This window comes from Trachypithecus francoisi, unplaced genomic scaffold (assembly GCF_009764315.1).
Source record: "Trachypithecus francoisi isolate TF-2019V2 unplaced genomic scaffold, Tfra_2.0 Lachesis_group20, whole genome shotgun sequence".
Lineage (NCBI taxonomy): Eukaryota > Metazoa > Chordata > Mammalia > Primates > Cercopithecidae > Trachypithecus > Trachypithecus francoisi.
The window spans coordinates 8,736,373-8,748,462 of NW_022681466.1; the positions used below are offsets into that span (position 1 = coordinate 8,736,373).

The 12,090-nt window shown below is 56.0% G+C and overlaps 1 protein-coding gene across 2 annotated transcripts in view; it reads left to right on the forward strand.

The window, feature by feature from the left end:
* Positions 1 to 12,090, forward strand: part of SEPTIN9 (septin 9) — a 215,970-nt gene that overhangs the window by 38,309 nt on the left and 165,571 nt on the right. Inside the window, exon 1 of one of the 2 annotated variants that reach the window (XM_033182327.1) lies at positions 44 to 855. The exons of the other annotated variant lie outside the window; for it this stretch is intronic. Coding sequence (XP_033038218.1) covers positions 834 to 855 — 22 coding nt within the window. The 5' untranslated portion in view covers positions 44 to 833. Of the gene's footprint in view, positions 1 to 43; positions 856 to 12,090 lie in introns of those variants that run through there. 2 annotated transcript variants of the gene reach the window in all.

The window sequence follows — 12,090 nt, forward strand, 5'->3', positions numbered from 1 at the left end:
CCATCCCGTTCGCCCTCTGCTTGGGCGGGGACGGCAACTGCCTCTGTCACCACAGGCTAACGGGACAGAGGGGGGTGACTTCTCAGGGTTCCTCCTGGGCAGGTGCTCCAGAACCTTTTCTCAGCACGCTGGCCTGAGGCACGGCCGTTCCTCCCGCCCAGCCACGTTGGGGTGCGGGGTGAAGAAAGGCTGGGCTAGCCCAGGACAGAGGAAGGCACGCAGGAACTGGGCTTTTTAAACACTTAAACCCAAGGAAATCGTAGCATCGCGGGACGGGGAAAATGAAAGACTTTGGAAGTTGTCAGGAATTTGACTCTGTGAGTTGGTTTCCAAGAGTCTAAGTTAAGCATCTCCAAGTGGATATTAAAAAGGAGCAGCAAGCCTCGGGGCGGCGGGGGCTGGAGGAGGTGGAGAGAGGAGGCTGCCGGAAGCCGCACTCGGGACCTCTGCAGCCACCGACCAGACCGGGCGGCCAGGACTCTGGGACTCTCACAGGCAGACCCTGGGGGCTGCCGGGCTCCTCGGGGCCCACCTCGGGCCCTCTCTCCTGCCTCCTCTTTTTGGATTTCTCTCCTGTGCTCCGTTTTCCTCCCATTTTGAAGAGACAATGCTACTTCAGTTTGGAGCACAAACATATGATGAGCACATGGAAATGTGGTAATTCGGATGCATTCGTGATTGCAACAGATTGAAGAAATTAGACCAGACAAAGAGTGTTTTTAGAGGAGGAGGAGGAGGAGGCTGAGAGAGGGAGGGCGACGGGGGTGAGAAAGGGGAGGCCGCCTCTGAGCGGGACGCCGGGACTCCCACCGCTGCTAAATATATCCGTAGGAATGGAGAGGGACCGGATCTCAGGTAGGCAGACAGCCCCGTCCCCATCGGCCGCCCCCCACTGCCCTGGACTCGGGGCTTTATTTATGCTTGGGGGGAATAAGCATGCAAGGGGCGCTTTTGCTCATTTTTCACAGAAATATTTCTTTTCTTTTTGGCGGTTCCAAGCTCGTGGGACGAACGCCGTCTCAGAAGCTAAAGCTCTCCTGAGTCTGGCTTTTATTTAAACCCAGCTCTGCTCTCTCCTGGCTACTTCTCTTTCATTTTCCAGTGTGCCACTCTTGCATGTCATGGCCACTCTCAACGCTCAGGCTGTTGGCGCTGAAACCTGGGAAGGGCGTGGGGGACCTGCCCCCCTGGCTCGGGTCTGGGGCGGCGGCGCTTGGACCTGGCCAGTGGTTTGTTTGTCCACTGTGTGGTTTGTTTTTTGCCTCCAGCCAAAGTCTGTCTTCAAGGCTGCCTCAGTCTCCTACCTAAAATAGCATTTCTGTGCCTTCCCGGCAGTTGATTATAGAGGGGGAAGCTCCCGGCGCTCAGAGGAGCCCGGCGTGTGTGTGCGTGTGTGCACGTGTGCATGTGTGTATGCATGTGTGTGCGTGTGTCCATGCACGCTGGCAGCCCCCTTGCAGCGGGCACAGACCCATCAGGGTGTGAACCGGCAAATGAAGAGAAAGGGGGTTCCCGTGCCTTTAGTTCACCCCAGCTTTCCAGGCCCTCCCTCCCAGGCCCAGCCTCCTTGGTCTCTTCACTCACGTGCGGTGCTGTGGCTGCCATGGCACGTGGCCAGCACCGTCATTGGTAATTAGCACTGATGACAGTTTCTGCTGCCCATGCCGACCTCTGAGCCCGGGGCTGGGAGATATGGGGTGGTTGAACCACGCTCCAGGCTTTGGGTATTCTGAAGTGACCTATGGGCCATGGAGCAGGGGTTGTTAAGAGTGTCAACCCCTAAGTGCCTTGGGCCCTGGTCTGTTGGTTGCCCCTAAGTGTGTGTTGGGGGCTCCCTGAGAGGCCTGAGAGAGGGAGGCCTATCTCGGTGACTCCTCTATAGGACGTGCGGTCCCCTCCACCGCTGTTCCCAGGGCCACATCTTGATGTGATGTTGGGACTGGTGGAGCGGGTGTGTGTTGTGCCACTGAGCACACCCAGTTGGGCACAGCAGGCGGACCTCAGGAGGAGGCCAGGGGAGATGGGCAGAAGGCTGGGGCGGCAGTGAAACCGCATCTTATCTGTTTGAGCTCGGGGGTTCAGGCCCGCTGGGATGGGTGGTTGTGGAGCCCAGTGTCCTGCTCTCGGCCCAGCAGGAGCCACAGGGCAGGGAGCACTGAGAGGGGCCTTCATCAGGCTTGCACAGTGGAGCCGTCCTCGGAGTGACCACCCCACCAGACCACAGTGGGTCCCCTGCCTCCTCGGCCACCAGCCCCGGGAGGACGTCACTTCACCCGCCTGGCTGGCAGGGGCCTTGGGGAGCCTCGGGTTCGGCCTTCATTTTATAGATGATCCAGCCAAGGCCCAGATGGGTGAGCAGCAGGGGATCTGAGAGCTGGGCAGAGAGGCGTGGGTTTAGGGGGTGGTGCTCCCTGGGGAGCTGGAAGTGATGGCACCCTCCCAGGCTCACCAAACACAAGCTTTTCATGAACTGAACAAAACACTCTTTGAAAGCAGTTAGCGCTGTGCCCCAGAGACCACTCTGATCCCTGCTGCCCTTGGCCAAGGACAGCACAGCCAGGGATGAAGCGGGGACCTCCCCTCGGGCTGTGCCTTGATGAAGGATGCTTTCTACAAAATCCCATTCAGATGTGTTTTCATGTAAGAAAACGTACATTTTTAAAAACTCAGTTGTAAACTGGCTGCCTTCCGAATGATCACGAGAATCCCCAAGCTGTTTCCCCGAGGTTCTCGTCCGGGCAAACTTTAGCACTGGTCTTTAATTGTCACTGAACTCCCGAACAGTCCCTGGGGAAGTGAGTTCCTTCCTGTCCCTGCTGGGTGGCCTTGAGCAAGCCACTTCGCAGCTCTGGGCCGCAGTTCCGTAGTCTGCAATGTGAGGGGTGGGAGCAGCCCGGGCCCAGGCAGTGCCCCCTCCTCCCCGCGGGCTTCTGCGCGTGTCCTGAGTTTTGTGAGCCCTTCTTCCCTCGCCGAGGGGCCCTTCCTCTTCGCAGGGTGTGGCTTATGCCACTTTGTCAGGCTGCAAGCCACTGTGAGAGCTGCTCTGATCCCCACGCGTGCTCTGGCCTGAGGAGGAGCGTGGGGAGGATGCCGTGCCCGTGTGACAGAGGACTGCCTTGCAGACGCCGGCCCGCTGGCTTCTAGATGTGGCTGTGGGTGCCTCATGCCCCACTGGGCTGGTGTGTGAGGCGTGTCCAGCTCAGGCTGCCCTGTAGCTACCCAGGAAGGGTTTGTGGGAGGGGGTGGTCCTACCCTGGTGAGTCCATGGTGGTCTGCCGGCCCCAGGGAAGGCTTAGGAGCCCCAAGACCTGCCCTCTTGTCCCTCCGTTGTCCCTCTGTCGGCAGTGCCTGGCTCTGGTCTGGTTTGTCACGGGGGCCTGGGTACTCTCCCGCCCTCCCTGGGGCCTGTGGCCTTCCCCTGGGAAGGTTCGTCAGCAGGGCCAGCATGAGTCATGCAGCGGTGACTGGCCGCTGAGGCATGGAAGGCCACTCCTTCCAGCCAAGGGTCGGAGCTTTTTTTTGTTCTGGACCGGCTTTGTGGCTTTTACAAATTAAGCAGTTTTATCTTGTTCCAAGAGCTTGTATTTCAGCAGGGAGAGTCTCCAAGAAGGGAACTTTCCACTGGGGAGCTCCGTTGGGCTGGGAGGCTAGGAACAGGCCACGAGGGAGAGCTGCAGGAAGAGGGCGTGGACGTCTGTGCATGGTCATGAATGCAGGCCCAGGGTCCTGGAGGGGGCTCAGCCACGCTGTTGCTGGACGTCTGTCCCCACCAGGGTCCACCCCATGCAGTGTGGCACAGGGTAAAGCCCAGCTCCTCTTAGGGCTTTCCTGGGTCAGCAGTGGGCAGGGAGCTGAGGCCCCCGGAGGGTGCTACCTCAGCCCTCACCCCTCCCTCCTGTCCCTCGCTCTGCTGTCCCTGATGGCCTCTGCCGTCCCCTGGGAGTTCTTACCCCTGGACACGGGGTGCCTATCCAGTCTCAACCTCTCCAGCTCTGACCCCTGGACACGGGGTGCCTATCCAGTCTCAACCTCTCCAGCTCTGCTTTTCCATCTCCGATGGGAGAGGCCTGGCCTGACGCACGCTGCACCCGCTCCCTGACCGGCCCTGTGGGAACTCTGGTCCCTGTAGTAGTTTCCTGGGGCTGCCATCACCAAGTGCCACAAACTGAGTGTCTCAAAACACCAAACATTTCTTGTCTCGCCATTCTGGAGGCCAGAAGTCCGAAATCACGGCATCAGCAGGCCTGGTTCCTTCCAGAGGCTCCGACGGGGAGCCTGCTTCTCGCCTCTGGCAGCTTCTGGCGGCTCCTGCAACCCTTGGCGTTCCTTGGCTCATGGCCATATCACTCGATCTCTGCCTCTGTTGTCATGGGGCCTCCTTCTGTGCCCCAAATCTCCCTCTGTCTGTCTCTTATAAGGATTTAGGGCCCACTGGGTAATCCAAGATGGTCCCATCTCAAGATCCTTAATTTCATAATGTCTGCAAAGACCCTTTTTCCAAATAGGCCGTGTTCATAGGCTCTGGGTGGATATAAATTTTAGGGGCCACCTTTCATCCCCCTGTTGTCCCCATGTGTCTGGATGCACAGAATGGTTCCATGTCCCAGACCCCTCGCTGCCCCCTCTGGCCCTTTGGGGTGGCCGGCGGCCTTTTCCACTCGTTCCTGTGCTCCTGGTGAGGTGTAGGGGTCAGGCAGCCTCTGTGGGAATTCTGGGGGCAGCACGGAGCCGGCCCCTCCCCACCAGGCATCTTCCTACCTGCCTGGAGCTCATGGTTGTGAGGGGGGGGTCTCTCCTTGTGGCTTTGATTTGCATTTCCCCAATGCTTAGTGATGTTAAGCATCTCTTCGCGTTTATTGCTCATTTGCACATCTTCTTGCAGAAATTTCTGTTCAAGTCCTTTCCCTGTGTTTGATTTGGATGATTGTTTTTGTTGTTGCTGAGTGTTAGGAGATCTGTAGATGAATATCCAGATACTCATCCTGTATCTGAGCTATGATTTGCTGCCATTCCATGGATTGCCTTCCCGCCACGTTGTTAGTGCCCTTTGATATGCATTTTTTTTTTTTTTTTTTTGAGATAGAGTCTCACTCTGTTCTCCAGGCTGGAGTGCAGTGGTGTGATCTCGGCTCACTGCAACCTCCGCCTCCTTGGTTCCAGCGATTCTCTTGCCTCAGCCTCCTGAGTAGTTGGGATTACAGGCGCCTGCCATCAAGCCCAGCTAATTTTTGTATTTTTAGTAGAGACAAGGTTTCACCATGTTGGCCAGGTTGGTCTCGAACTCCTGACCTCAAGTGATCCGCCCGTCTCGGCCTCCCAAAGTGCTGGAATTACAGGCATGAGTCACCACGCCCAGCCTGATATACAAATGTTTTAAACTTTGATAACGTTCCACTTTATCTATTTGTTCTTCTGTTGCCTGTGCTTTTGGTGCCATACCAAGAAATCATTGCCAAATGCAACGTCATGAAGCTTTTCCCCTGTGTTTTCTTCTAAGAGTTTTGTGGTTTTAGCTCTTGAGTTCAGGTCTTTGATGCATGTTGAGTTGATTTTTGCATGCGGTGTAAGGGCTGGTCCAGCCTCATGCTCTGGGCTCTTGATTCGCTTCTCTTCTTTTCTCATGCCCAGCTGGTTCTGCTGGGTAGCAGGGAGGAGTGGGGAAGTCCCGGGCTGGGCCTGCCGTATCATCCCCTCTCAGGCCAGCCGGGGAGTCTCAGCTCCTGCCCAGGACCTGGCTGGACATGCACCCTACCGTAAAAGCCTGGGCCGCCTTTCTAGGCTGATGGCAGGGCCAGCCCGGGGCGTCCTGAGGCCTGCCCTGCAGACATGCCCCTCATCCTCGGTGGTGTGGCTGCCCGGCCTGCGTGTGAGACCAGCTGTCTGTGCTTCAGGGCGTGGAGGCTGAGTGTTTCCAGCCTGTCCCCTTGCTTGGCTCTCCTTCTGGGGATGCCCCTGCAGCTCATTCTCTGCCTCCGCTTCTGCCATCTGTGCCTTTGCTTCCTGTTTGGAGGTGGTCATCCCTGCTGCCGCCCCTCATGATCTGGACAGGAGTCTCCATCCTGAAGCCACCACCCAAAGCCCTGTGCCTCAGACCCCTCCTACCCACCACATGGGTTCCACTGTGACCAACTCAGCAGCTGATGAAGTTTCCCCTGGGGCTCTCCTAGCAACGGGGAGCTGGCCTGCCGGAGGCCTGGCCTCAGTCCCTAAGTGGAAGTGGGGCCTGAGGGTGTCAGCCTTTTTCTGCTGCCTGGTGCTCTAGGGGTTGGCTTGTCACTCCTGGAAGCACTTGCCATCCTTACACAGCACCCCACACCCTCCTCCCTGCCTCCTACCCCTTCTTCCAAGGGGTCATCTCTGCTTCCCTCCCTACCCAACCTCACCCACGTGGTCCGCCCAGCAGCCTTTGAACCCCAGCATGACACAACAAACTTCCCTTGCTGGTCACTCATTCATTCATTCAGCATTGGGTGCTCCCTGTGGACTTGGTGCTGGGGTCTGATGGAGGGCAAAGCCAGACACAGTCCTTGCCCTCATGGGACTGCACCAGTGCAAGACCACATCAGTAAATGTGAAACATGGGAAGTGGCAGGAGTGACAAAGGGGACCAGTGGCAGGACAGGACCTGGGGTTCGTAGGACCAGGTCAGGAGGACTGCCCTGGGGGGAGACCTTTAGGCTGAGCACAGAAGGGTGAGGAGTAAACCAGGCTCAAACCAGGCAGGCAGCAGGGATCGCTGCAGGCAACAGGCAATGTGTTCAAAGGCCCTGGGGCATGGGGGGCTGAGGCCCGCAGCAGGGCAGGAAGGGAGGCTGTGGTTGAAAGAGAATGACTGTCATGTTGTGAAATATACATTTGGTTTTCATCTCCATTTCCCGGCATACAACTCCTAAAATCCTTGGAATCTCCAAAGTGATGTCTTTTTGAATGCTCATGATTGACAGACCAGCTGGCAGCCCCTAACCAGCTTCAGGATGGGGGCGGGTCCCAGGGAAGACTGGGTAGAAGTACAAGGTTGAGACTTTCAGCCCCACCCTCCAACCTCCAGGTCGGCGAGAGGGGCTGAAGGTTAAGCTGATCATCAGTGGCCAGGGATTGAATCAATCATGCCTTCGTAATGAAGCCTCCGTAAACACTCAGAAGGAGGGGGTTCGGGGAGCTTCTGGAGCATGTGGAGGCTCCTGGTGGGTGGAGCGCCTGGGGAGGGCATGGAAGCTCTGCGTCCCTCCCCCATACCTTTCCCTACACCTCTCTTCATCTGTATCCTTTGTAATATCCTTTATAATAAACCAGTAAATTCCATGAGTCCCAGGAACATGTGTAAAAGAAAAAAAAAAGAATAAACCATAGCTGTTCTAGCAAGTTAATCCTACCAGCACCGGCCTTCCTCTGCCAACCTTATCTCTGGCAATGCCCCCCTCTCCTGGGCCACTGGGACCCCCCCTGCCCCACCACCCCTCCTGTGGTGGTCTTACTGGCTGCTGTCCTCAGGCTAGTTTATTTTTACCCGGCCTGCTTCCACCAGGGGCTGAGGCCTCCCTGCTCACTCCAGCTTCCTGGCCCATCTCTTGCTCTGGGCTGCCCGTCCACACCAAGTGGCCAGAGCTTCTGAAGCCGTTTGCCGTGTGCCCCTGCCTGGCCCCATGCATCCCACATGGCGCTCCCCAGGGTCTCCCACTGGCAAGGGCATTGGCATGGGTTCTGGGGCTGCTTTGGTTCAAGCCTACCCTGACTGGGGGCCTGAGGGTCTCTGAGGGGGTCCCGAAGGCCAGGGCAGGCAAGGCTGGCATGCTCTGGGCGGTGGGGGCTGGGCATGGGAGGGGAGATTCCTCTTAACCAGCGGCCCACGTTTGGAGACTGATTTGGGCTCCAGGCTACGCCTTGAAATTGGGACAGAGAGTGGCACAGATCTCAGCCCGGGAGCCTCCCTCTGCCTGTGGACGCCCTCATACCTCCATCCACGGAGCCACCCTCCTCTTTTTTTTTTTTTCTAAATGGGGAAACTCTGACTTGAGCACTGAATAAACAACACTCCCTCGAAATCAGCGAAAAGGCACCGGCTCTGAAACTTTGCCGTGAAAACTTGAAAATGCTCTTTGGACCAATTTGCTGGAACAGGCAGGTGTGATGGGGCTGCGGGGCTTTGGGTGGCAGGAGGCGTCCCCATGCCCAGGGCGTCCCCGTGCCCTGGGCGTCCCTATGCCCAGGGCGTCCCCATGCCCAGGGTTTCCCCGTGCCCTGGGCGTCCCTATGCCCAGGGTGTCCCCATGCCCAGGCACTGCCTCTCCCCACTTGCCTAATCTCCCTCCACCAACAGGTGTCAGCTGTGAAATGCCTGCTGTGTGTGTCCTTTGGTTGAGTTAATCTTGTGCTCTTAAGTTCCTGTTAGACACAGGCAGGCTGCTTTAGTTCTTCTGGTGAATATTTGTTGTTGTTGTTGTTGTTTTGATACGGTTTCTTACTCTGTCGCCCAGGCTGGAATGCAGTGGTGAGATATCGGCTCACTGCAACCTCCACCTCCCACGTTCAAGCGATTCTCCTGCCTCAGCCTCTCAAATAGCTGGGATGACAGGCGCCCGCCACCATGCCTGGTTCATTTTTGTATTTTTAGTAGAGATGGGGTTTTACCATGTTGGTCAGGCTGGTCCCGATCTCCTGACCTCAAGTGATCCACCCAGCTCGGCCTCCCAAAGTGCTGGGATTGTAGGCATGAGCCACCACACCTGGCCTATCTAGTGAATGTTTATTGAGGCCTACTGTGTGCAGGCCCTCTCTTAGGTGCTTGGCCTGTAATGAGGAGCAACAAAGACACAGTCGCTAATCACCTGTTACAGTCGTAACCGAGAGTCAGGCAGCCCACAAATGAGCAAATCCATAGATGGTTTTGGATGAAGGCTGTGAAGATGCTAAGAACAGATTGCTAGGGGTGCGTATTTGTGTGTGGGGGGGGATTAATGGAAGCCCTTCCTCAGTGGTAACACTGAGCTGAAGCTTTAATGACCAGAGGGACCCGGCCAGGCCAAAATCCAAGGGAAGAGCAACCTGGCAAAGGGAACGGCAGGTGTGAAGGGCCCGAGGTCGGAGCCTGGGGTAGGTGGGAGTGGCTGGAGAGTGTTGTCAGAGATGGCAGCGGTGACACCAGTGAGACAGGCAGGGCCAGGTCATGCCAGGCCTTGGAGGCCCCAGTGAGGGCTTGATTTTATTCTCACTGTGGTGGGACCTCAGTGCCCTGTGGCTGCTGAGAATGGCCAGTGGCAGGCAGGGAGGCCTGCTAGAGGGGAGGGTGCTGCAGGTCCTGCAGTTGGAGAGGGAGGATCAGGATCTCTTTGGAGAGGAAGTTGGAGAGGGAGGATCTCTTTGATTCTGGATGGACCCACCTGCCTGGCTTCCCCATCAGCATCCAGCAGAGGCCACTCTGACCCCCTCCTGTTGATGTGGGCCCTGAGCCATCACCTCCTGAGTTTCGGGACTGCTCTTGGCAATGGCGTGGGCTCAGCCAGGCTGTCGGGCAGCCTTTCCTGGATTCTTCCTCTGTCCTCCCCTGGGCAGTGTTTCTGTTTACCTGGAGAGGATGGGTGGGACTTGGGGACAATAGGGATTCAAAGAAGTCAGGAGTAGGGGTGCCTGTGCAGCTCACCCTGCAGAACAGACACTTTGGTTAAAGCCTAAAGCCTCCTGTCGGGAGTCCCGCTTGCCTCTCAGAGAGCACGTGGCTTGACTGTCCCAGGGACTGGGGGAGAGGCACAGCCATGCCTGTCCAGCAGCAGAAGGGAACCCCTAGGCCTGGGCCTCTCCGTTCTGTGGTCTCGTCTTTCCTCGGGGTTGCACCGTCTCCCTCGCTGTCCCCGCCGCCCCAGTGCTCACGTGGCTGGTGGCCCTGTCTGGGCTTGGTCTCCCGCAGTCCGCCCTGCCCAGCCCCACACAGCCTGTCCCTCCAGCCGGGAATCAGAGCTCCCCTGGAGTTCCAGGCAGCAGATTCGCTGCGGTGATACAGGGCTCTCAGCCACGCCGGCGGCCCTGCTGCTCTCAGGGGGACGAGTGTTGCTATTGACAAAGATTCAAGCACTACAGCTTCAGACTGGGGACAGTGGCTCATGCCTGCAATCCCAGAACTTCGGGAGGCCGAGACAGGAGCATCAGTTGAACCCAGGAGTTCCAGACCAGGCTGGGCAACATAGCAAGGCTTTGTCTTAATAAAAAATAAAATAATAAGAAAAAGAACTACAGCTTCAGAATAATGGGCTTCAGCATGTTTATAAAGTCAAGAGTCTTCAGTGTCCTGGGCCGATGTCGCTGTGTCTGAGGGAGAGAGGAGGAGGCTGGGGTGATGGGCATGGGGGCTTGTGCTCCACCTGGGGTAGGTGGTCTTGGACTGTGCCTCTGATGTGTTTGTCGTGGGGGGGCGGTGTCCACTGAGGACTGGATGTTGAGGTGTGGGTGGGGGAGGTTCTGAAGCATTGGGCATTTCTCGTGTACTGGTGCCCCGAGATTGCAGAGAGGGGACCCGCCCAGCCTGGTCAGGGAGGCACGTGGCTGGGAGGAAGGAGAGGAACCCGGTTGCAGAAAGCCTTTCCTCCAGCAGGTGGCGCCGCAAGTTCTCGAGAGTCCAGCTCCTGCGGGGTTTCACTGAACTTGTGGGAAGTTCACTGAACTGCCTGGGTGTAGTTTCCGCCAACTGTGGCTGTTCACTGCAGGCGAGGGAAGTGGCGAGTGCAGAGAATGAGAAGCACCAGAGGGCAGAGGACCACCCCCCGCACAGGCACGGGGGTGCTTCCTTCCCTGCACAGGCACGGGGGCCGAGCCCTTGGGGTTCCTGTCCTAACTGGGCAGGGAAAGGGAGGGTTGGAAGCTCACTTAGGGGGAAAGGGAGGGGTCTCCTGCCATCTCTTTTATTTTATTTTTCCTATTTTTGGTTGATATGTTTCAATCTTTTACATTTTTGCAACTTTTTGCCATAAAAGTTTTCAAAGACAGAAAAGATGAAAGAGGGCTGGGCGTGGTGGCTCATGGCTGTAATCCCAGCACTTTGGGAGGTTGAGCTAGGAGGATCACTTGAGCCCAACAGTTCAAGACCAGCCTGGGCAACATAGTGAGATCCCATCTCTATAAAGAATACAAAAAATTAGTCAGGCATGGTGGTGCAGGCTTGTAGTCCCAGTTACTCGGAAGGTTGAGGTGAGAGCATTGTTTGAACCTGGGAGGTTGAGGCTGCAGTGAGCTGGGATTGTGCCACTGCACTCCAGCCTGGGTGACAGAACAAGACCTTGTCTCAAAAACAAAACAAAACCACAAAAAAGAAATCATGAAAGATTCTAAAGTAAACACCCATGCATCTACCACCTAGATTCCACAGTAACCATTTTGCTGTTTGCTTCACCGCAAATCCGTCTGGCCAGCAGCATCCATGCTGGTTTTGATGCACTTAAAATAAGCTGCAGAAATCAGCACACAACATCCTGTCAACGCCTCAGTTTGCATTTCATTAACTAGAGTCCGGCATTTGTCTGTGATTATTTTTGTTTTTCTTTGAAGTAAAATTTATATACCCTGAGATGCACAGATGTGAAATGTTCTGTTCTTTGAATTTTAACAAATGCATCCACGTGTATCCCAGCCTAACCAGAACATAGAACATCACTATCACCCCAGAAAGTTCCTCATGCCCCTCCAGGCGCATCACAGCCCCCATCTCCCCCCGGGGCAACCATAATTGTGCTTTTTTTCCACCATGAAATAATTTTGCCAGTTTGAGTGTTTCTTCGAGCTACCTATGTTGCTGCAGGTGCCAGCGATTTGTTCTGTTTTATTGCTGAGTAACATCCACTGTGTGAACATTCTGTGGGTTTTTAGCCATTCTCTTGTTGAAAGACCCCTGGCTGTTTCCATCTGGAGGCTCTTATGAGTAAACCTGCTATGGTGGTTCTTCTTGTACAAGTTTTTCTGGGCGTATAGGCATTCATTTATTCTGTAGAAATACCTAGGGTAGGTATAGGGTAGGTGTATGTTTAGTTTTATAAGAAACTGCCAAATCTTTTCCCAAAGTGGCCCTTTCATTTCACACTCCCACCAGCAACGGGTACGAGTTCCAGT